The 25,329-nt window shown below is 33.7% G+C and overlaps 1 protein-coding gene across 1 annotated transcript in view; it reads left to right on the top strand.

Moving 5' to 3' along the window:
* Positions 1-25,329, top strand: part of Ssbp2 (single stranded DNA binding protein 2) — a 342,976-nt gene that overhangs the window by 112,021 nt on the left and 205,626 nt on the right. Inside the window, exon 4 of the mRNA XM_026394552.2 lies at positions 19,973-20,057. Within this exon, the coding sequence (XP_026250337.1) occupies positions 19,973-20,057 (85 nt within the window). The remainder of the gene's footprint in view (positions 1-19,972; positions 20,058-25,329) is intronic.

The following is a 25,329-nucleotide window of genomic DNA, read 5'->3' as shown; positions in this document are numbered from 1 at the left end:
ACAAATTTCTCTTTGCAAACTTAGTAAAATTTATTTATTGCATACTGTCAACAAATACTTATCGAATGCCTTGTATGTATCAGGTGCTATATGAGGTACTGTGGGCACACCAGTGAATAAAATGGGTACACATCCTTCCCCTATTGTTGATGACAATCTATTGAGGAAAACAAATAGCTCAATAAGCATAAGAAAGAAATGTTTTATGGGATGTGCAAAATACCATCTAGCACATACTGAATACATTTCGCCTGGAGAAGCTTTTATCTAAGCCAAGATTTTAAGTGTATAGGGAGTTACCCAAAGAGACATAAAGAGATAAAGAAGAGGAATTTTCTAGGTCAATCCTATGATGTTTGAAGAGGAGGGGTAGGCAGAAAGAGTATAGCATGTAGAAAGAATGGAAAGAATTTCAGTGTATTGGAAATTGAGGTGATAGATGATTAGGGATGAGTCTGGAGAGAGAAACTGGGAGTTTGAATTTACTTATAAAGATAATCCATTCAGGTAAGTTTTTCAGCAGGAGAGTATTCATCTTAGAGTAATGTATCTTAACAATATCATTGTAGTTATATAGAGTAGAAAATGGATGGAACATGAATCAATCCAGAAGTAGAGAAGTACTTAGAAAGCTATTTCAGTGAGAAGAGAATGGATACCTCAGCTAGTGTATAATCAATGAGTAGCAAGAGAAGTGGAAGGATGTGGAAGATGTAAGTGTTGAAGTAGCATTGACAGGATTTGGTGAAAAGTTCAGCTTTGTGGGGATGCTGGAAGTACATGGCATCCTGGTGGAGATTTGATTTAGGCAGCTGGTTAGGTATATCTGATATGTAAAAGAAAGAAAGATGGGTAAATGGTATTTCCCATGTGTGAGGAGAAAAAATGGATTTTGTATAGAAAATTTGCATACTTAACATTTAAGAGGTGAGGAGGAAGAATAGGCTACAAAGGAGACCGAAGACACAACTAAAGAGGTAGGAAGAAAACCAGGATAGTGTACCATCAGAGATAGCAACAATAAGGGAGGATTTTGAGAAAGAAAAAAATGTTTAAAAATGTCAACTGTAGCTGAAAGGTAGAATAATAGGAGTGGATATGTCCTTTCTGGACTTAGTGAAAAGATTATTGTTGACTTGTGCAAAATGAGAAATGAGGGCTGAGGTTGTAGCTCAGTGGCAGAGAGCTTGCCTAGCACGTGTGAGGAGAAAAAAGAAAAAGAAAGAAAAGAAGAAAAAAATTTAAAAGTGTCAACTCTGCAACTCTGGCTAAAAGGTACAATAACAGGAGAAGCATTTCCTGTTTATTGCCTTGTACATTAATCTCTCAGCGTCTTCTTTAAAAGAAGAGAACAAAAATTCTTTTCTAGTGCCATGAATGTGGTTACTTAGTACATTATTTAATGCCATCATCTTTTTAATCTCCTGAAAGCATTCCTTACTAGAAGTCCTGTGGTGAATCGCACATGGTCAGTTGTGGTTGTGGGTTTCCCCTGTTTGTCTCACGTACATGTGGCAGGAGCAGGTGCAATTGTTTGGTTGAGAATTCTTCCTGTATTTAGAACAACGGTTCATTACAGTTAAGCATCATCATAAGTGCTGTGTTTGGGGGTTTTAGGACTGATCTCTTATATGATATTATAAAAGTCAAATTTTCATTTTTACAGTATGTTTTGATGATATCTAGATCTTCACTATAAATTCTTAGCTATTTTCTGATAGTCATTGAGTCTCTTCACCTATTAATACCTTTATACTCTGTAAGTTTTGAATTAGCTTCACAAAGTGGCATAAAAAGCATCTGAGACTTGTATTCCTGTTGGATCAGGGTTAACAGTGAGAATTTTAAGTTTTGTGTTATAGCATTAATTTTTTTTCTTGTACCTATTTCTCTTTTACTACCTTTCTTGTGAATATAACCTAGTCTCATACAATAGATAGTTGGTAATAAATTATTGAATTTATAGATGGGTGATAATAAATTAAAGATATTTTTTGCATCTGCTTGACTAGCTTTTTTTTGGTTACCAGTTGTCAGAAGGTGCATATAAAAATCTTACCAGTTGGGCTGGGATTGTGGCTCAGCGGTAGAGCGTGTGCCTAGCACAGGCAGAACCCGGATTCAATTCTTAGCACCACATAAAAATTTTAAAAAGGCACGGTGTTGTGTCCATCTACAAAAAATATTTCTCCCTCCCCCTCCCTCCCTCCCTCCCTCCCTCTCTCTCTCTCTCTCTCTCTCTCTCTCTCTCTCTCTCTCTCTCTCTCTCTCCTTTCTCCTCTAAAAAAAATAAAATAAAATCTTACCAGAGCTTTTACTTTTTACTTTTTTTGATGGCTCTTGGATTCAGGGGAGTCCTTCCTGTATGGCTTTGATGTTTAAAGTAACTAATTCTTACTTAGTTGGATATATCAAAAAATTCTAAATAATTAGCACATAAATATTTCCAGTCTATATTTGTTCAGCTTAAATCTAGCACATGTACAGTGTATAGGAATTGTATTTTCAATGTTTTTAGTTTTCTTCCCTAAAACTATTAACACACTCTTTCAGGTACCTAGTTCAGCTATATAAATAAATGATTCTTAATAATTTTGAGGTCAGGGGCTCCTCTGAGAAATGATGAAAGCTTTGGATCCACTGTTCTAGAAAAATGCCCAAATCCTAAACTGTCCTGATCATTTTGTACAGTCAAGTCATTACTATAGGTTCTGAATCCAGTAGAAGCCTAACCTTTTAACCCTCTACTTTTTTTTTGGTTATGGGGAGGGTACCGGGGATTGAACTCTGGGACACTCAACCACTGAGCCACATCCCCAGCCCTATTTTGTATTTTATTTAAATATAGAGTCTCACTGAGTTGCTTAGCACCTCACTTTTGCTGAGGCTGGCTTTGAACTCAAGAGTCTCCTGTCTCAGCCTCCTGAGCCACTGGGATTACAAGCATGTGCCACTGTGCCTGGCTAAGCCTCCACTCTTTAGAACTGGGCTTCATAATCTGTGATCTAGGTTAGGAATTCAGGACCATAATAATGGTTGACTTTTTACACCTACTAGGAAAGCTGTTGCTGTTGTTGAGGTTTAGATGATTAGGATGGCATGTATTCTTTAGGAACTTACTGGTTGCCCAGTTGTTCAAACTAAGACTATTTATGGACCAATTTTGTTACTTCTTCTATTTTTTACAGAATATTTGAATTTGGAATTGTCCCATTATTTAAGCCTCCTCACTGAATATTTACAAAGTACAAAACTATGCTGCCCTCAAGACAATTAGTAATAGGAGAGAAAAACAATGAAAAGTATTATAATAGAAGTACATACTAGTTATGAAACCAATACAAAAGCAATTTTAAAAAGAGTTAGAAAATACTTCAAAAAGTGAATCTAAGCAGATATGAAAGTTGAATAAGGAAAAGGTATTTTGGGTGGGGAATAGCTAGTATAAAATCCCAAAAGGGGGGTGATCATGTATTTAAGGAGTAACAGTTTGAAGCAATTGATCTATAGGTGCAGTACTAGGAAAAGATGGAATCTAAAGCTAGAGACAAAAGCAGGGGCCAGGTTAAAAAGTCCTTGGATACATCAAGGATTTTGGACTACAAACAGAGATTATAAACAAGGTGTATGATATTATAAGATTTGTGCTTTTAGATACTCACTTGGCATCAACATCGAGTTGGATTGAAGAGGATTGACAACAGAGGTGGAGACCAGTTTATAAGATGCTTATAATTGTCCATTGTAAAGGTAATAATGTGAGAGATCTCAGATAACAATGTGTCAAATAGTTTAGAGGTGAACAAGGAGCTCCCAAGTTTTCAATTTGATTGATAGGATAGACATTGAGGCTGTTCACTGAGTGAAGGAATATAGGGAGAACAACAGGCTTAGCTTTGGAGAAGACTGTGTTTTAGCTTGAACAGGCTATATTTTGAGATATTCAGATAAAATTGCCCTACAAAAATCCAGAGATCGTGGTCTGTATCTCAGAAAGGGCTACATAATTGTTTGGGACTTAACAGCACAGAGTGTACAGCAGATGAGGAATTCATAGATTAAAATGCCTAGTGGAACAAAGAAGAGCAGAGCCTGGGTTGGAAATCTGGGAAAAATCAACATTTAAGCATGGTGGATAAAGAGGAATCTTTAGGAAAAGCAAATGGAGAGGAACATGAGTAATCAGGAGAGAAAAGGTATAGATACAGAAAAGGAATTCCCGGAAGAGAGCATTGATCAGTTAAATTTATTCCTCAGCAAGTGTAAATAAAAACAAACAACAAACAAAAAAGTCTAAAGGTTTTTCTGAATTGGAAAGTAAGGTGAACTTTGGTTGTCTAGTGGAGAAGAGTCTCAGAAGAGTGGTGAACATGAAATTTAGAAGGTTGTTTTAACTCGTGTTTTCAGCTGCAGCATGGCCAAGAGTAGTCAAGTGTGTGACAGCATGTGTAGTTTCTCAGGTCCTATGCAGAGCGGTACTTAATAGTTTTGTTTTAAAAATAGAATAGATTTGAATGAGCTGGTGGTCATGGCAGTACTACTTGGGAGGATGAGGCCAGATGTAAAACTGAGGCCAGCCTGGGCAACTTAGTCAGACCCTGTCCCAAACTAAAAGTTAAAAAAGGCTGAGCATGTAGCTCAGTGGTGGATTGCTTGCCTAGCTTGTATGAGGCCCTGGGTTCAAGCCCCAGTAGCCTGGGTGGGAGTTGGGGAATAGAATAGATTTGAGCATGTGTATAGATTGAGGTGAAAAATCAGTAAAAGGTTGGAAAGGGTTGAAGATGTAGGAAAGAGAGAGAGAGATATACATGTACAAAGAAGGAGAATAAAATGCAAGAGATATGAGAACCAAATGCTTTGGAGAGGAGGAGGGGAATTTCTACTTTTAGTATGAAATAGAGGAAAGTAGGTGATTTTACTTACTGGAGCTGTTCCCTCTTCTTTCTGATGTGATTTCCCTAATCACTTTTTTCTTTTCTGGTTTGTACCATACCCAGTGCTACAGAATTTCCCATGCTTCAGTTCATTTCCTTTACTTGGATCAAAGATTACATATTCTAGTGGACCAGATGACCAACTCCAATGCTATTGTTTGAAATTGATATCCTTTGAAAACTTACTTTCTATTTGTATTCTTCAATAAAAGTTTCTAGTTTGTCTATAATTTAAAAACTAAAAATGACAAGAAACTTCTTTCTTCTAAGGTTAATATTCTTTTCAACTTGTGGAATTAAAAACATATATAGACTTTCCAAACTTCCCATTTAAAGTTTAATTATTAAAAACTATCCCTCATTTTAATTTAATAACAAAAATGTAAAACACCTTTTAAAATAACTTTAGGGATGTGAATTAATATTATACATATACATATGTACATGATATAATATATTACTACACATTATTTGTTTACGTGTGTGTGTATAAAAACATTGCAGAGAAAATAGACTAATAAGTAAGATTATCATGATAATTCAGTTTCTTTCACCTGGCAGTTAAATCAAATCTTGAAGTATGCTAGCACTCTAATGATTGAATAATTTTAGGTATGGCTAAGAATAACTAAATACTCATATCAAAACAATAGCATTGGAGTTGGTCACCTGGCCCACAAGAATGTATAATATTTATAGTCGGCTGGCTGATTCTTACTCTTCTTGTATGTGTTTCTTGATAGATATTGTACAATTAATCATTTAATTGAATTGAATTTAAACTAACCATTGTATAAGACAACATAGGTGATAACTAGGATAGAAAGAAAAGTAGGATCAGGGTAATAAGGGAAGAAAAATATTAACAAGAGAGAAAGCAAGGAATGGAGGTAAATAGACTATAGAGAAAAGAAAAGCAATATTTATTCTGTGAGATGAGGAAAAAAGATATTTCCTTGTATCTGTATAAAGCTATAAGTTAGACATCAGATATTGTTTTCTCCCTTTTTATATACAGAAATTAAATTTTGGAGGTAGGGTGTATTAGAGAATGAACCCAGAGCTGCATCCCATTTATTTACTTTTAAAATATAAAGAAAGGTGTCACTTTGCTTAGAGCCTTGCTGAGTTGTCAGGGCTGGCCTCAAACTTGTGGTCCTCCTGCCTCAACCTCCTGAATTGATGGGATTACAGGTGTGCACCACCTCACGTGGCTTAAAGAAATTTTTAACCAAACTATTTGTTATAGGTCAAATTTAGAAGAGTTGAAGTTTCCTGAATTGTAATTGTAAGAACACATCCCATAACAGATAATGTTTCTTTTTTTAAAAAATTATTTATTTATTCTAATTTGTTATAGTTGACAGCAGAATATATTTTAATTCATAGTACACAAATAGAGCACAGTTTTTCATGATGCTTCGTATCTTCATACATAGGGTAATGATTTCCATCTCATCCCCCTGTCCTTTTTACCCCCATGCTCCTTCCCTCCCCTTTGCTCTATTTTCCAACTTTCCTCCATTCCTCCCATGCACCTCCCTCCATCCCCATCATGAATCAGGATCCACAAGTCTTAGAAAACATTTAGCATTTGTTTTTTGGGGATTGTCTTATTTCACTGAGCAAAATATTCCCCAACTCCATCCATTTACCTGCAAATAATGATTTTATTCTCTTTTAATGCTAAGTAGTATTCTGTTGTGTATATATAACACATTTTTTAATCTATTCATCAATTGAAGGATATCTAAGTTAATTCCACAATTTAGCTATTGTGAATTGTGCTGCTATAAACATTGATGTGGCTGCGTCACTGTAGTATGCTGTTTTTAGTCCTTTGGGTATAAACCATGTAATAGGATAGCTGGGTCAAATGGTGGTTCCATCCCAAGTTTTCCAAGTAATCTTCATACTGCTTTCCATATTAGTTGCACCAACTTGCAGTCCCACCAGCAATGTATGAGTATGCCTTTCCCCCCACATTTTCCCCAACACTTATTGTTGTTTGTATTTTTTTTTAATTTTAATGTTATATATGACATATAATGCATTGCAATTCATATTACACATATAGAGCACAATTTTTCATATCTCTGGTTGTGCATAAAGTAGAGTCACACCATTCATGTCTCTATACATGTACTTAGGATAATGATATCCATCTCATTCCACCATCTTTCCTACCCCCATGTTCCCTCCCTTCCTCTCTCCTTTGCCCTAACTAGAGTTCATTTAATCCTCCTACCCGCCCCCCCCACCTCAATTATGAATCAGCATCCTTAAATCAGAGAAAACATTCGGCATTTGGTTTTTTGGGACTGGCTAACTTCACTTAGTATTATATTCTCCAACTCCATCCAATTTACCTGCAAATGCTATAATTTTATTCTCTTTTAATGCTGAATAATATCCCATTGGATAGGCAGAATTAATATTATCAAAATGGCCATACTGCCAAAAGTACAATACAGATTTAATGCAATTCCCATCAAAATCCCATTCATCTACAGAAGGACATCTAGGTTGGTTCCACAGTTCAACTATTGTGAATTGTGCTGCTGTAAACATTGTTGTAGCTGTGTCCCTATAGTATGCTGTTTTTAAGTCCTTTGGGTATAGACTTAGGAGTGGGATAGCTGAGTCAAATGGTGGTTCCATTCCAAGTTTTCCAAGGAATCTCCATACTGCTTTCCAGATTGGTTACACCAATTTGCAGTTCCATCAGTAATGTAAGAGTGTGCCTTTTTCCCCACATCCTCGCCAACACTTATTGTTTTTTGTATTCTTAATAACTGCCATTCTGACTGGAATGAGATGAAATCTTAGAATAGTTTTGATTTGCATTTCTCTAATTGCTAGAGATGTTGAACATTTTTTCATATATTTGTTGATTGGTTGTATAGCTTCTTCAGAGAAGTATCTGTTCAGTTCCTTGGCCCATTTATTGATTGGGTTGTATTTTTTTTGATGTTAAGATTTTTGAGTTATATATCCTAGAGATTAGTGCTCTATTTGATGTGCATGTGGTAAAAATTTGTTCCCAAATTGTAGGCTCTCTAGTCACCTCACTGATTTTATTTTATTTTATTTTTTTTGCTGAGCAGAAGCTTTTTGTTTGGATCTATCCTTTTGATTGATTCATGATTTTATTTCTTGTGCTATAGGAATCTTATTAAGGAAGTTGGGGCCTAATCCAACATGATGAAGATTTGGGCCTACTTTTTCTTCTATTAGTCACAGGGTTTAATTCCTAGGTAGTTATCTACTTTGAGTTGAGTTTTGTGCATGGTGAGAGATAGGGGCTTAGCTTCATTTTTTTGCATGTGGATTTCCAGTTTTCCCAGCACCATTTGTTGAAGACGCTATCTTTTCCCCAATATATGTTTTTGGTGCCTTTGTCTAATATGAGATAACTGTATTTATGTGGGTTTGTCTCTGTGTCTTATATTCTGTACTATTGGTCTACAAGTCTATTTTGGTGCCAAATATCATGCCATTTTTGTTACTATTGATCTCTAGTATAAAGCCTGGTATAGTGATGCCACCTACTTCACTCTTCTTGCTAAGGATTGCTTTTGTTATTCTGAGTCTCTTATTTTCCAGGTGAATTTCATGACTTCTTTTTCAACTTATGTGAGGAATGCCATTGGGATTTTTATGGAAATTGCATTAAATCTGTATAGTACTTTTGGCAGTATGGTCATTTTGATAATATTAATTCTGCCTATCCAAGAACAAGGGAGATCTTTCCATCTTCTATGGTCTTCTTTAATTTCTTTCCTTAGCATTTTGTAGTTTTCATTGTAGGTGTTTCACCTGTTTCATTTATATATATATGAAATTGTTTGAATCTGTCATATATATATTGTAAATGGGGTAGTTTTCCTAGTTTCTCTTTCAGAGCATTGGTCACTGATGTACAGAAATGCCTTTGATTTATGGGTGTTGAGTTTATATCCTGCTACTTTGCTGGATTCATTTATTAGTTCTAGAAGTTTTCTGATGGAAGTTTTTGAATCTTCTAGGTATAGAATCATTGTCAGCAAATAGTGATAGTTTGAGTTCTTCTTTTCATATCCATATCCCTTTAATTTCTTTTGTCTGTCTAATTGCTCTGGCTAGAGTTTCAAGAACAATATTAAATAGAAGTGGTAAAAGAGAGCATCCCTGTCTTGTTCTAGTTTTTAGAGGGAATGCCTCCAATTTTTCTCCATTTAGAATGATGTTGGCCTGGGTCTTAGCAAAGATAGCTTTTACAATGTTGAGATATGTTTCTATAATCCCTAGTTTTTCTACTGCTTTGAACATGAAGGGGTGCTATATTTTGTTGAATGGTTTTCCTGCATCTATAGAGATGATCATATGATTCTTATCTTTAAGTCTATTAATGTGATGAATTACATTTATTGATTTTCGCATGTTGAACCAACCATGCATCCCTAGGATGAACCCCACTTGATCGTGGTGCACTATCTTTTTGATATGTTTTTGTATTTGATTTGCCAGAATTTTTTTGAGAATTTTTTGCATCTATGTTCATTACAGATTTGGTCTGAAGTTTTCTTTCTTTGATGTGTCTTTGTCTGTTTTTGGAATCAGGGTGATATTGGCCTCATAGAAAAAGAGGGAACACATCCAAACTCATTCTGTTTCATGAAATAATTTGAGGAGTATTTGTATTAGTTTGTCTTTGAAGTTCTTGTAGAACTTAGCTGTGTATCTATCTGGTACTGGGCTTTTCTTGGTTGGTAGCCTTCTGATGGAGTCTTCTATTTCATTGCTTGAAATTATCTGTTTAACTTGTGTATATCATCCTGATTCAGTTTGATCAAATCATATGACTCTAGAAATTTGTCGATGCCTTTGATATTTTCTATTTCATTGGAGTACAATTTTTCAAAATAATTTTTAATTATCTTCTGTATTTCTGTAGTGTTCATCGTGATAATTCCTTTTTCATCACAGATGTTAGTAATTTGAGTTTTCTTTCTCCTGGTCTTTGTTAGTGTGGTTCAGGTATCAATTATTTCCTGTGTTCTGCTTTTGGTGTTGATTTGTTCTTTTTTCTAAGGCTTTGAGATGTAATGTTAGGTCATTTTTATTTCTTGATTTTTTTTTCTTCTTTTAAGGAGTGAACTCCATGCTATGAACTTTCTTTTTAGTACTGCCTTCATAGTGTCCCAGAGATTTTGATATGTTGCATCTATGTTCTCATTCACCTCTAAGAATTTTTTTAATCTCCTCTTTGATGTCTTTTGAACCCATTATTAGTTCAATAGCATATTATTTAGTCTCTAGGTGTTAGAGTAGCTTCTATTTTTTATTTTATCATTGATTTCTAATTTCATTCCATTATGATCTGTTAGAATGCGGGGTAGATCTCTACTTTTTTGAATTTGCCAAGAGTTGATTTGTGGCATAATAAATGCATATTTTAGAGAAGAATCCATGTGCTGCTGAGAAGAAAGCATATTCACTTGTTGAAGGATGCAATATTCTAAATATGTCTGTTAAGTCTAAGTTCTTGATTGTATTCTTGATTTCTATAGTTTCTTTGTTTAGCTTTTGTTTGGAAGATCTATCCAATGATGAAAGAGGTGTACAAATTTTCAAAATAATTTTTAATTATCTTCTGTATTTCTGTAGTGCTCATCGTGATAAATGAAAGAGGTGTGTTAAAGTCACTTGTATTGTGGTCTATTTGACTCTTGAAATTGAGAAGAGTTTGTTTGATGAATGTAGATGCTCCATTGTTTGGGGCATATATATTTATAATTGTTATGCCTTGTTGATGTATGGTTCCTGTAAGCAGTATGAAATGTCCTTTTTGATATATTTTGATTAACTTTAGCTTGATGTCTACTTTATTTGAAGTGAGGATAGAAACCCCTGCTTGTTTTCACAGTCCACGTGAGTATGTTTTTTGCTAACCGTTCACCTTCAGTTTGTGGTGAGATAAGTCTCTTGAAGGCAGCATATTGTTGGGTCTTTTTAAAAATCCAATCTGCCAGTCTATGTCTTTTGATTGGTGAGTTTAGGCCATTATAATTGAGATTTATAATTGAGATCATTGAAAATGATTTGTTTTCTCAGTCATTTTTGTTCATTTTTGGTATTTAACTTGACTTAATTTTTCCTTTGATTGATTTTTTCTCCTTTGCTATTTTTCATTGTTGTTTTTCATTTCCTCTCCATGGAATATTTTGCCAAGGATATTCTGTAGTATAGGCTTTCTAGTTGTAAATTCTTTAACTTTTGTTTATCATGGAAAGTTTTAATTTCATCATCAAATCTAAAGCTTAATTTTGCTGTATATAAGATTCTTGGTTGGCATCCATTTTCTTTCAGAGCTTGGTATATGTTGTTCCACGATTTTCTAGCTTTCAGGGTCTGGGTTGAACAATCTGCAGAGATCATAATTGGTCCCCCCATATATATAATCTAATTCCTTTCTATTGTGAGTTTTAAAATTATCTCCTTATTCTGTATGCTAGGCATTTTCATTACAATGTGTCTTGGTGTGGATCTGTTGTGATTTTGTGCATTTGTTGTCCTGTAAGTGTCTTATATTTGATTTTCCAATTCATTCTTTATGTTTGGAAAGTTTTCTGATATTATTTCATTTAATAGATTGTTTATTTCTTTGGTTTGGAACTCTATGTCTTCCTCTATCCCAATAATTCTTAAATTTGGTCTTTTTTTGTTATCCTGTAATTCTTGAATGTTCTGGCCATGTATTCTTACCATCGTCCACTGTGTGGTCAGCATTCTTTTCAAGATTATATATTTTGTCTTCATTGTCTGAGGTCTTGACTTTCAAGTGATCTAATCTGTTGGTAGTGCTTTCTATTGGGTTTTTAATTTGGTTTATTATTTCTTTCATTTTAACGATTTCTTGATTTTTTTTCAGAACCTGTATCTCTTTAATGAAGTAGTATTTTGCTTCATGTATTTGCTTCATGTAGCTCTTTATCAAAATGATCTTTTGCTGCCTATATTTGCTCTCTTATATCATCCTTTAATTCAAAAATCATTCAAATTATGTACATTCTGAACTCCTCCTCTTTTATTTTTTCTGTTGTGCTGGCCATGGATTCTAATAATGTAGTATCTTGTTTGGGGCACTTTCTTTCCTTGTTTTTTTCATGTTGTTTGTGTGTCTTCTCTTCTAGCACCGTGGATTTGAAGTGTTACAGTTTTTACCCTATTGGCTTATAGTGTCTCTGAAGGGTTTAAATTCCTCCCCTTTAAGTTGGAGAAAGAATATTAACAGAGCCCAATACAAACAATATGCAACCTTAAACCAAATGGCTGCTATTAGGACATTTATGGTTTTGTCACAATATGCAGAAATGGTGAGTTCAATTATTATCTACAATATAAAAAGTAGGTTTGCAAAAGGATTTACTGTTTCTGATGGTGGACAAAGAACCGGGGGTAAGGTGTAGGGTGAGATGTTGAGCAGGTAGGAGGTGAGGATATAGAGTTATTAGATCTTAGAAAGCATGAAAGAGGAATCTAAAGAAGTTGGTTGGTAGCAGGAGAAGAGAGAGAAAGTGTTGGAAGTAGGAAGACAATAGTGTAAAAAAACAAAAATATTTTGAAAACTATAAAATGTAAATATAGGAGATGAAAGAATATACAACACAACTATAATAGACTATTCCGACATTTAAGTTCTCAATAGCCTAATTCATGAAATGTATTTGGTTGCACAACTGTTGTGGATGTGAGGGCAGGAGAAGAGAGAAAGAGGAAAAAAAATCTTGAAGGAAGATATCAGGATTATTTTTGCTGGAGATCAGTATTTTTCCTGTTTCCCTTCTCGTTCAGTAGGTGGGGTTGCTGTTGTTTGTTGGTATCTCCACTCTCAGGATAGTGAAGGTTATTAGGAGGGGAGGGTTGATCTTGTGGGTGGAGCTCCTGGATGTGGGGTATAGCATTTTTGGTCCCTGATGGGAGACTGCACCCCAAGGATCTCCTTTGGGGCTCACTCATGTGATGTGATTATATCTCCTGCAAACCTCACAATTCCTGATCTCTAATTTAGTCTCTAAACTGTATCTCACCCTCTCCCATTCTACTTCCCAATCACTAACATTTCTCTTCTGAGGTCTTGAGGGCTGAGTTCTGGGGGCTGTGCACCTGTTGTGGAGAGCTATTTTGTATTGGGCATTTTAGAACCAGGTTTTGCAAGCTACAAACCAACCATGTAGCTGCAAGCACTGTGCCTGGTTAGTGGCTGCTGGGGAGAGGGGAAATTTGGGGACTGAAATACCTTGAAATTGCTTCTAAGTCCCAGCTGGTGTTCCAAGCTGGGCATTGCCCCAATTAAAGATGGCAATGAAGGTGTCCCAGATGGAGGTAGCTGCTTTCACCAATTGGGTGTTGGGTTGGGTGGGGCCAGGCAGTCGTGATGGGTGGCATGTTCAGAGATGCAGCTCTGTGGCATCCATGTTATGACTGGCGGCTGTCTCCAAACCCCGTGCTGTGTTCTCCGGTATAGGCTACCACATGTAAGGGACTATGTCAGTGGCTGCAGTGTCCCTAGATGGAGGTGACTGGGTGAGCCGCATGTTGGCAGATGAGGGTCCCTATGGGAGTGGCAGCTGGATTTCCTGCACGTGGGCAATGGCTGGGTGTCCTGCCTGGGAGCAGCAGCCAGTATTCCTGCATGGGTGGTTGAGCAGGAGTTTGATGTGGATGCTGATGCTAGTGGTCCTACTCATGCACCAGGAGGTCCTGCGTGGGTGAATGGCCAGGAGTTCTTCCAGATAATGTTTCTTACTCACAGAGATGAATTCAGTTGCCCACTATTATTAATAGGACTTTTGTAGCATTTCCTTTCGGAGTATCAGGAGAGGCAGGTTCCAGGCAGTATATAAAAAGGGACTAAGAAAAGTTTTCTTTCCTGAGTTCTGTCTATATTATGGCATCTATAAATCACTGGCAGTTGCATGTAAGGTAGGCTAGTGGTTGCCAAAGGATACTCAGGAAATGGGTTAAAAATATGAGGGTCAAATTTAGGATAATAGTGCTTACTGTCTCATCTGGGACAAATTCTTTTGATAGCTAATGCTATTCAGATTTCTAGAGTTGTATAAACCTATCTATAATCAGAATAAAGATCATTGAAATGTGGATACTTAATACCATACTCACATTTGAAGCAAAATAATGTAATTATTAAAAAGTTCAAGCCAGGATCTGTGGCACAGGTCTGTATTCTGAACTACACTCAGGAGGCTGAGTGAGAGGATTAAAATTTGAGACAAATTAGTGAGACCCTATCTCAAAATAAAAAAAGGGATAATGATGTGCCATAGTACTGGCAGTGCACACCTATAATCCTAGCTACTCTCAGCAACTCAGGAGCTGAGGCAGGAATGATCACAAGTTCAAGGCCAGCGTCAGTAATTTAGCAAGATCCTGTCTTAAAATTTAAAAAAGGGTTGGGGATGAAGCTTAATAATAGAGCACTTGCCTAGCATATGTGAGACTTGGGTTCAAGACTCAGTACAGGGAGAAAAAAATTCAAGTCCAGTTGTGTCACTAACTCTGTGGCTTTAGGCAAATTATTTAACTTTTTTCAGTCTCAGTTCACTCATATATAAAATGGGGATAATAATAGGAAGATCAAATGCTAAATATACAGTGTTTAATATGTGATGCTTGAATTTTGTACATACTCAATACATGTTAACTATTTTTGGTCATACTTTAAAATATGAATTTATTAATTCAGGAGGATTGCAAACATTTTGTGATAGTGAAATAAGATTTTGTGCTTTTATTTGAAGAAGTATTAAGGTTAGGCTGGGGTTGTGGCTTAGTAGTAGAGCTAAGGTTTTCCACAAACCATTTTGCTTTGTGTGTTCCCTTGAGATTGAATAGCTAGCTAAGTCACCTTTATTGCCATCTTTGGGAATTGAAGGGAGACATGTGAGGCCCTGGGTTCAATCCTCAGCACCACATAAAAATAAATAAGTAAAATAAAAGCATTATGTCCAACGACAACTAAAAAATAAATATAAAAAAGACGTATTAAGGAAGCCTAAGGGATAATACTGTGCATGTATTTGAAAGTTTTAAAGGTGAAGAGCATATAAATATTTTAAGTATAACCACCTATGAATGGATGTTTTTCTTCAAGAAAGACTGTGTTATTCAGTTTTCTATTACTGTAACAAATTTTGAGACAATCAACTTAAAACGAGAAAAGACTTATTTTAGCTCACAGGTTTGGAGGTTTAGGTCCCATTTGCTTTGGGACTACAGTAGCTCATCATGGTAGAAGCTCATGGTAGAGTAACCCATTCAATGTCTGGGACAAAAAGGAAGGAGAAAAAGGAAGAGAAGTACTGGGGTCCCTCTGTTCCTTTCAAGGACACACCCACTGACGAGAAACCTTCTGCTAAGGTCCACCTGTTAAACTTATTACCACCTCTAAAAAAATACCACGCTGGAGATTAAGCCTTATGGGCCTTTGGGAGTCCAAAGTATAGCAGGAATTTTGAGTAACTAAGATTCACTGATATATTTTGAGGCCAGAGAGAAATGACTTGTTTAGCCATTAAGACTTGAATTTAACAATACATAGCTTGTTCCACAGGAAAATTATTTTCCACAGGCTTCTTATTTTTTAACTTTTTATTTTCAAGAAGTCCTGGGTTTGGTTAGCTGCATAAAACATACATAATTATATTAGATTCTTATTTTCTAAAACACATCTTGCATGTTTATTCACTATTGTAGATATCTTTTAGAGCCATTTTGCTTTGTGTGTTCCCTTGAGATATAAATAGCTAGCTCAGTCACCTTTATTGCCACCTTTGGGAATTGAAGGGAAAGCAGTATTTGAGTGAGAATAATCAATTTGGGGACGCTATGTTTGATGTTGACTTATGCAGGGATGATTTTAATAATACTTGTAGAAGACCAAAGATTTTAGTACTTTGCAAATTTTGCTTCTCTGTATTTAGCCTCGGTTGTTTTCACTAGTAAAATTCAGATTTTTCACTTGTTTTCACTTAGGAAAAAAGATGCTGCATAAATCTAAAGCATTATGTGTGATTATGAATTCACTACATTTCAAAGATAATATATTCCTTCCAAGCTTAATAGGTGTAGGGATTAGAGAAATTGAGAAGCCCCTTTTTCTCAGAATCTGTGGTTGAAGAAAACAGTCTGTGTTTACGTAGATCCTGAAGTTTTTACTCTGGCTCTCTTAGGAATCAAGTAACAAATTGAGTTGGTTTTCAGAGCAGTTCACTAATATTCACCAATGAAATCTCCCCAATGGACAAATCAAGTTTCACTATGAACCTCCTGAAAAGCTCAGTTCTTCCTCTTGGGAAAGTCTGTATTTTCACATGGTAATCATCATATTGTCAAAATATGAGCTATAAGCATTTGCCCATATCTGTGAAATTTTAATAACTTAATGAGGTATAACTTCCTCATTTAGGTGTTTTAGGCAATAAGCAATTTTTAGCTTATCTCATCACTGGTTTTGGATTCACAGTCATACTTGGGCCATTGATTATATGTCTATTTTTTTCTGGGATAGTATATGGCATAACATTATATAGACCAGGCATTTAATGTATATTTGATATAATATTAGAAGAAAAAGTAGTTTATATTTTATTTTTAGTTCACAAAGTATTCATAGGTTTTAACCTGCTTAAAAATTACAAATTGAGACTGTAAAAGGTGAGAGATTTTCTAATCTCCCACAAAGCCAAGCATGGATCACTTTTGGAATGTGGACTAAAATAATGTACTTTGGTCTTTTGTTGTTATTGATAATGTGATATAGCTAATTGTTTTCAAATATTAAGATGATATTTGTTTTAGTTAGCTTTTCTGCTGCTGTACCTAAAGGATCCAACCAGCACAATTGTAGAGGAGGAAAAGTTTATTTGAGAGCTCATGGTTTCAAAGGTTGACAGAGGGCTCCCATTCCTCTGGGCTCAAGGTGAGGAAGGATATCATGGCTGGAGAGTGTGGCAGAGGAAAGCAGCTCACATCATGGTGGTCAGGAAGTCGAGAGAAAAACTCCACTGGACAGGTACAAATATATACCCAAAGCCATGCCACAATTCCCACCTCCTCCAGCCATTAACCTACCATTCAGTTAATCCCTATTAGAGGATTATATCACTGATTGGGTTAAGACTGTCTTACAACCAAATCATTTCTCCTTAGAACCTTCTTGCATTGTTTCACATGTGAGCTTTTGAGGGACACCTTACATTGAAACCATAACAATATTGTAGCAGTTATGGTGCATAGTACTGAGGCCAAACATGATTGAACTTTCTAGGAAAGACAAAATTTTGAAATATCTTTCCCATCTGTAACTCTTAGGTATAAGAACATACAATGATTATGAAATACATAAAGCATATGTTCAAACATGAATATCCTAGCACTAAAAATAAATCTGTCCATATTTAATTTTTATTAATTTTATTTTTTAAGTTTCATGACATATATCTCAAGATTATTATAGACTCAATTATGAAACTATCCTAATGAGTAGAGTTTTTTTTTAAATTGAAGATTTGCCCTATTTGTATGAGTATTCTTTAATCTCCTCTCATCATATATCTTTCTGGTGACCTCTGTATCAATGTTTGAATTGATGGAATAGATATTGTGAATTCACAGAAGAGAATGGACATACATGTCTTAGGCACTACAGGATGAGACCTAGAACAGGGCTTGCCATGAGTAAATTTTTGAAAGGATAATTTCTTTACTTTTATTAAAGAAGATTGTATATAAATAATATGGAGTTCTCAGAAATAACATAAATTTATTATTTATATTTTAGTAACTTGTTCTAAACTTGAGCTTGTGAACTTTTGACCTTCCATACTAAACTTATAGGACAAACTTAACAATAAAAGTAGAACAATGTTAATATTCTTAGATGAATATTTAATTATACAGGTGTAAATAATTGTTTCTCATATTTAATAACTTTTGACATATTCTATAAAAATTATTTCCCCTTAAGATCATTGTGTAAGACAATCTTTTAATAATATTTTAATACATTTAAGTAATATATTCAAATAATTTCAAGGAGAGTTCTTATGATATTTGCTAGAAAATTAGTGACAGAGAAGGGATATTAAACTGTTCCATAATATTAAATATAATATCCTATTATTAATCTAAGTACAATTTAAAGACTACATTAAAAATTTGACTTTAAGGGCTTTGCAGGTTCTTAGAACCTGAAAACAAGTAATTGCAATATACTATAATTCGTAACACACTGATCCAAGTAGAAGACTTTTAGGTGTACCCTTGAATATCTTTGAGTGTAAACTCTTTTTCCCAGTGGGGCTGTTGGAGGCCAACTACAACTTTAACTTTCACTCTCCTAAAAAAATTGAAATTTACTTAAATTATTTTCTCTTTAATATCTTCCTTATATGTCTTGCTTTTTGTAGAAATCTAATAAGAAAAGAATATGGATTTTCTTTTCATTTAATAGGAAAGGAAATAATAAAGACATTAAAGGAAATTATGGCAGTACTCAAGTCTTTAATTTTTTCATCTCTGAGGGTAATCTTATTTTGCTGAATTAGTTGTGAACTTACTTTGAGTTATACTCTCTACTGAATATTTTGCCCTTAGTTGAGGAGAGATCCAAACCAAATGAGTCTTCAGAGGTCAAAAGAAATTACAGATTCAATTTACCAAATTTTATTGAACTGTCATTACCTGAGCCCTTGTCACAGTCACCTGCCTTAAAATACATGATTTTAAATTTTTTTTGAAAGCTAATTATAGCATTGATGATATTATTAATGATATGCTTGTTATATGTCAGGCACTGTGATTGTGTTGTATAAATTAATCTTCTCAAAAAACCCACTTTATAGGGGAGGAAATTGTGTTTCTGATCAGTTTAAACCACTTGCTTAAGGGCTCTGTTAGTTGGTGATTTGCAGAACTGGCTTCTTTCTCAGATATGTCCTACTTCAATATATTTACTCTTTTTTTATTGTTGGTTGTTCAAAACATTACATAGTTCTTGATATATCATATTTCACACTTTGATTCAAGTGGGTTATGAACTCCATTTTTACCCCGTATACAGATTGCAGAATCACATCAATTACACTTCCATTGATTTACATATATTTACTCTTGAGTAGTTGGTTTAGCCTACTTTTCATTTCTATAGAATTGGAATAAAAATAATTTTATTGATTATTATAATTGCCTTTATTAATTACCAATACTTCAAAATATTTGCTTTCCTGATTTTTTAATTCCTTGCTCATGCTCATTGTTAATTTGATAGATGGAAAGATGACCAAAGCCTTATGTTTTGTAAGAAACTGAACCTTTTGAAATGAGAAAAAGAAAAGAAGTTAGAATGGATTATTTTATTTTCAAAATTACTAACCTACTTTGTTATTTTCAGGGAAAAGAAGACAATATTTTAAGAAAATATATTTATTTGATCAATGTAATTTAATGGTCAGAGTGTTGACCTTTGAGTTGGAGAAGAATATTATATTGAAAAAAATTAATGAACCATCTTATTTCTTAGTTATTAAATTAGGATAGTACTTACTGTTTCCATGTCCTATTTCATGGGAAAATTGGAAAAAGTATTATAATTACCTTAATCAAGTGTAAATGCATAGAGTAAATAGCCAATTGTAAGAATGAAAGTTATTGAATTATTATTATTTATTTATTTGTTTTTTTTTTGTAAGGCACTGAGATCAATCCCTAGGACCACTGGGGGTGAGATGGGGGGCTGATTTAAAATTATTTTATCCTTCTAGAAAAATCTTATTTAGCATTTCTGAAGTACAGCTAGATGTTATACCTGATTATTAGATGATATGCCTTTCCTGAATTTAAATCTTATAAAGAAATACTTGCCCTTAATAAGAAAAAGTTTATATGAAGAATAATATGTCTTATACTTTTGGAATTTTGATTTCTCATATTGGTGTTACAGGATTTTCTTAATGTTACCATAATTACTTTTTTAGTGTATTTTGGGATCTCTACTGTGCAGCTCCAGAGAGACGGGAAACATGTGAACACTCAAGTGAAGCAAAAGCCTTCCATGATTATGTAAGTGAACATAACGCTTTACAAAGTTATACTATCAATTTTCTTTTTAACCCAAATGCTTTGGGTCATCTATTATTTTGTTTTAGCACTTAAGAAATGGTTGGTTTTCTTTTCTTTTTTCTTTTTCATCTTGAAACTTAGGCTCATAATTTTAAAATGAAATACAAAGGTATATTTGAGATATTGTTGAAGCTTAGGATAAAGAGTAGGTCTAACTCCTAACTGTTAAAGGTATTTCTTATTGTTAAGCATGTCTGATTTGTGAAATATCAGATTTACAAAAATGAGATAGTAATTCTTTAGTTTCCAAAGATATTTATGGCAAGATTTCTGTAAATGGTTACTTCTCAATTTTTAAATAGATACACACAAATACATACACACAAATATTCCATTCTCCCTTTGAAAATTTTGGTTATAAATCTTAAGACTGTTCCTGCCACTGAATTCAGTTCACCGAATAAAATTTGTTATGGATTAAAGGAAATGTCAAACAAGAAAGCAGAAGATTCTAGACAAAAATAAATATATGATTTAAAAAAATTCTTGAGGAAGGTCAGTGGACTATCTTTGGTTTGAGCATTTTTAAGTCAATAAGATAATAATTTTAGAAAGCTGATTTTATCAGGAAGTAGAATGATGGAAAAAGAAAGAAAATACAAGAAGGAGAATTTTTCTTTAGGGAAAAATTGCATGTATGAATGAGGAAAAGGTGTTTTAAAGGGGCTGGAAAAACAGTTGTAGAGTAGATCGTAAAAGAAGGACAGATTGAATTTGGGATGGTGGAAATTCAGTTCCCTTTTTTTAGAAGTAGAATTGGGGCAGGAACCTGGGGAAATATCCGACAGCAAACACCTAAAACCTAACTAGAGGGATACTTGTTGGTCGAAGGAAGCATCATTCTGTGCAAAAGTCCTTAAAAATCACATCCAGGGCTCAAAAGGAAAAAAGTCTTTGTTCTTATGCAGGAACTAATTCAATCTTAGACCTAAGAGTTGAATTGGCTAGAAGAATTATAACCCCTCAAAATAGCAGGAGGGTGAGTATGCAGATTTAAGAGACATGAAATCTTGGGCACCTGGCAGGACTGTGTAGTTCTTTAAATCTGTACTAACTTGATTGCTTATGATTACCTCATCTGATGTTGATTGTACTCATAAGCTTGACATGTACTAAATAGTAGCTCTTGGACATAAGGTGTATGTAGGGGATTCTACTGCACATAAAACAAAGGAGGTAATAGATAAGTTAGGGCCCAGGCAGGACACAGTATTTCTCTGAACAATTTTACTTTGCTACTTGTAAAAGAGGCATAATATTTGACAATGTATAGTTTACTAAATTAATTATGTAAGTATTTTTTCAAAATTCTTTTGTGTAGAAAGATACACCCTGCTGTTCACTATAAAGATCTTATGGGGGCTATTGAACTAATTAAGTAGCTATTTCTAGAAATATTAGATAAATTACCATATTGATATTACACTTTCATCTTCATCATTATCATCTCGGCATTCATAAGTCACTTTCAAAATTTCAAAGACTATTCATACTTATTAGGTTTAGAAATACACTTAAATATTTCAAAGTTTTGGAAAATAAGTGTTTGCCAAAGGTAGGTGTGAAATTGAGTGGAATTTAAAGTAAGAACAACTTTTTACCATGTTATTTGGTCCTAGAAAAGTAGTTTATAAAAAATTTAGTATTTGGTTTAATAACACAGTATGAATATTAACACACTTTATTAAGTGTTTAATTTTATATTAAATTTTTAGTATTAAGAGATTCAATTTATTCATAGATAGCATTTTTATTAAATCTTTAAGCCATCTTAGGAGTATTGATACATGCTCAACTTTTTCAAAATCAGGAATTGATAAAAGATAAAATTTGACTTATATAATTTTATATTAAAATTGTATTTTTAGAAATACATTTACTTTCTATCACTTATTTTCATGAAGATTTCCTGATTTATTAATACTAAATGATTTCTGAAAATGATCAACATAATGTGTAAATATAATGGTTTAAATGTGTAAATATAGAAGCTTTAAAATCCTGGTTATTATGAGATCTAAAGTGGACCGTGGATATTTCTTGGATATTCAATTTCTTTGAATTTATATCTACAAGTGGGATTGCTGGATCAAATGGTAAATCAGTTTTTAGTTTTTCAAGAATAAGCAATAAGATTTTTGTAAAATTCTAGAATGTTATATTTCTGTGCTACAGTTCATTATGGAATGATTCCTAAATGGGTAACTAATATGTTTATCTATTGAACTTTAAGGTAGTTCTCAAGAAAGTATTCTGAAAAAATATTTCCTTTAATACCTGTGTTCTTCAGAATAGAAAAATACTTACTTATTGCATGTGTAAATCCTGATATGTTTCATAAGGATTTCCTGAAAATTAGTCTTTTTATTTTACTTCTTACCTGTATAACTAATTATATAATGACAGATTGCTTTTTCTTAAAGAAATAATGGAGATATACTAAGGTAAATAATCAATAATCCTTTCCATTAAAAATAGGCTAAAATGTTGAAGTTACTATCTTTGGATATTTGGATTCAACTTTTATATATATATAAAATTTCTAAATCCTTATCTAGAAAAGTTACCTTAAAGGTCGTTTTCATCTTTTGATGAGTTCTTGTTTCTCTTCTGAAATTGGAAAATTAAAAACTTTGAAAAATAAAATTTAAATTGAAAAATGGTCATATATTTTTCCTACAATCATATTACATACATAGACATTTAGCATTGCTCATAAAAGTCATTTGTGCTTTTTTTGCATATGTATATATTGAGAGACATTTATAAACTAAATAGATAAATTTTCAGCCATCTTTTATTTTTAACTCCTTTTTTGACGTGTTACTGACATACAAAAAGCTATAGATATGTAATATCTATAATTTGATGTGTTTGGCAAGAAGTATACCTATGCAACAAGAATCCTCAAAATCAATGCCATAAACTTATCTGTGATCTTCAAAAGATTTCTCCACCTCTAATTTTTGTTTTTTCTTTTGCAATAAGGGTACTAAACATACAATATAATCTTTCAGTGAATTTTTAAGTAGACAATATTGTTAATCGTATGCCCAATGTTGAATATTAGATGTCCAGAATTTACATAACATGATTTTGTGTATTTTGACCAGTACCTCACCATTTCTCCCTCTTCTCAGTTCATGGCAAACCACCATTGTACTTTCTGTTTGTATGGATTTGATCTTTTTAGATTCTACATAAAACTAAGATTTATCTCCTCTGTGTATTTCTCCTCTGTGACTGGCTTATTTAGTTTAATGTGTCCTCTAGTTTCATTTGTTGCAAATGGCAAAATTTGCTTTATTTTCAAGTGTATTATTCTGTTGTGTATATATACTACATTTTCTTTAGGTTGATTCTATATCTTGGTTATTACGAATGATCTAAAGTGGACATTGGATATTTCTTGGATACTCAATTTCTTTGAATTTATACCTACAAGTGGGATTGCTGGATCAAATGGTAAATTGGTTTTTAGTTTTTCAAGAAATCTTCATACTGTTTTTCAAAATGGTTGCACCAGTTTACATTTATGATAGTAGTTTACAGAAATCCTTTTTCTGCACATCCTCACTGAAACTTGTCTTTCATTCTATAATTTTTAATACTTTTTTGTAATTATTATTCCAGATTTTGAATGTTTTAATGTTTTAATATTTTAATTTATTGGTTCTTTTTAGTTATACATGACAGCAGAATCTATTTTGATATGCTTATAGAAGCATGGAAAATATATTATTCTAGTTAGGATCCCATTCTTATGGATGTACATGATGGTGGGATTCATAGTGTTGTTTTCATATATGTACGTGGGAAAATTATGTCAGATTCATTCCACTATTTTTCCTTTACCTATCCCTGTTCCCCCCCTTCCATTTCCCATTGTCTAATCTACTGACTTCTATTCTTCCCCTTATCCCTACCCCTTATTGTGGATTAGTTTTCACATATTAGAAAACATTTGATCTTTGGTTTTTGGGGACTGGCTTATTTCACTTAGTATGATAGTCTTCACATCCATCCATTGCTGCCAAATGTCATAAAGACGTTCTTCTTTATGACTGAGTAATACTCCATTTATGTGTGCCTGTGTGTGTGTGTGTGTTTGTGTGTGTGTGTGTTTGTGTGTATCACATTCTTTATTCATTCATCTGTTTTTTGGCATCTGAATGAGGTTCCATGACTTGGCTATTGCAAATTGAGCTGCTATAAATATCGATGTGGATGTATCACTGTAGTATGTTGATTTTAAATCTTTTGGATATATACTGAGGAGTGGGATAATGAGATAAAATGGTAGTTCCATTCCAAACTTTCTGAGTAATCTCCAAACTGTTTTCCAGAGTGGTTGCACCAATTTACAGTCCCACCAGCAATATATACTTTCCCCCCATATTCTCACCAACATTTATTGCTGCTTATATTCTTGATAATTATTATTCTGACTGGAGTGAGATGGAATCTCAATGTAGTTTTTATTTGCATTTCCCTAATTGTTAGAGATGTTGAACATTTTTTCATGTATTTGTATTTTTTCTTTACTGAACATTGCCTCTTAGAGTATGGACTTTTGTTGTTTTATCATTTGCCAAATGATTACACATGCAGTATTAATATATTTTTCCTCAAAAAATCATCCTGTGCACAATTATTATGAGAAAAAGAGAAAACTTTTAAGATGAGTGAAACCTTGGTCTTGCATTTATATTTTAAAATAAAAGAAGTTAAATACTTAGTATCAATACGTGTTGCTAGTATAAAATATGATGCACTTAGAAGTAAACAGTTAATAGTGTATAGGAGGGCTGGGGATGTGGCTCAAGCGGTAGTGCGCTTGCCTGGTATGCGTGCGGCCCGGGGTTTGATCCTCAGCACCACATAAAAAACAAAAACAAACAAACAAACAAAAAACCCAAAGATGTTGTGTCCGCCGAAAACTAAAAAATAAATATTAAAAAAACTTCTCTCTCTCTCTCTCTTTTAAAAAAATAGTGTATAGGAATGCACTTTTGAATGGAAAAGTTATAAAATTCACAAGGAAATGATTACAAATTAGGCTAATTGTTACTTTTGGTGGTTAGGAAGAAAATATGAATGGAGTGGCCTCATAGAAAGGGCTTCTGAAATGGGTGACAAAATTCTGGTTTACTTGACCATGGTGGTAGTTACAAGTGTGTTTGCTTTATATATTTTATAATGTGGTAAGTTG

The sequence above is a fragment of the Urocitellus parryii genome, chromosome 1 (genome assembly GCF_045843805.1).
Source record: "Urocitellus parryii isolate mUroPar1 chromosome 1, mUroPar1.hap1, whole genome shotgun sequence".
Classification (NCBI taxonomy): domain Eukaryota; kingdom Metazoa; phylum Chordata; class Mammalia; order Rodentia; family Sciuridae; genus Urocitellus; species Urocitellus parryii.
This window is presented reverse-complemented; position numbering and strand designations above follow the sequence as displayed.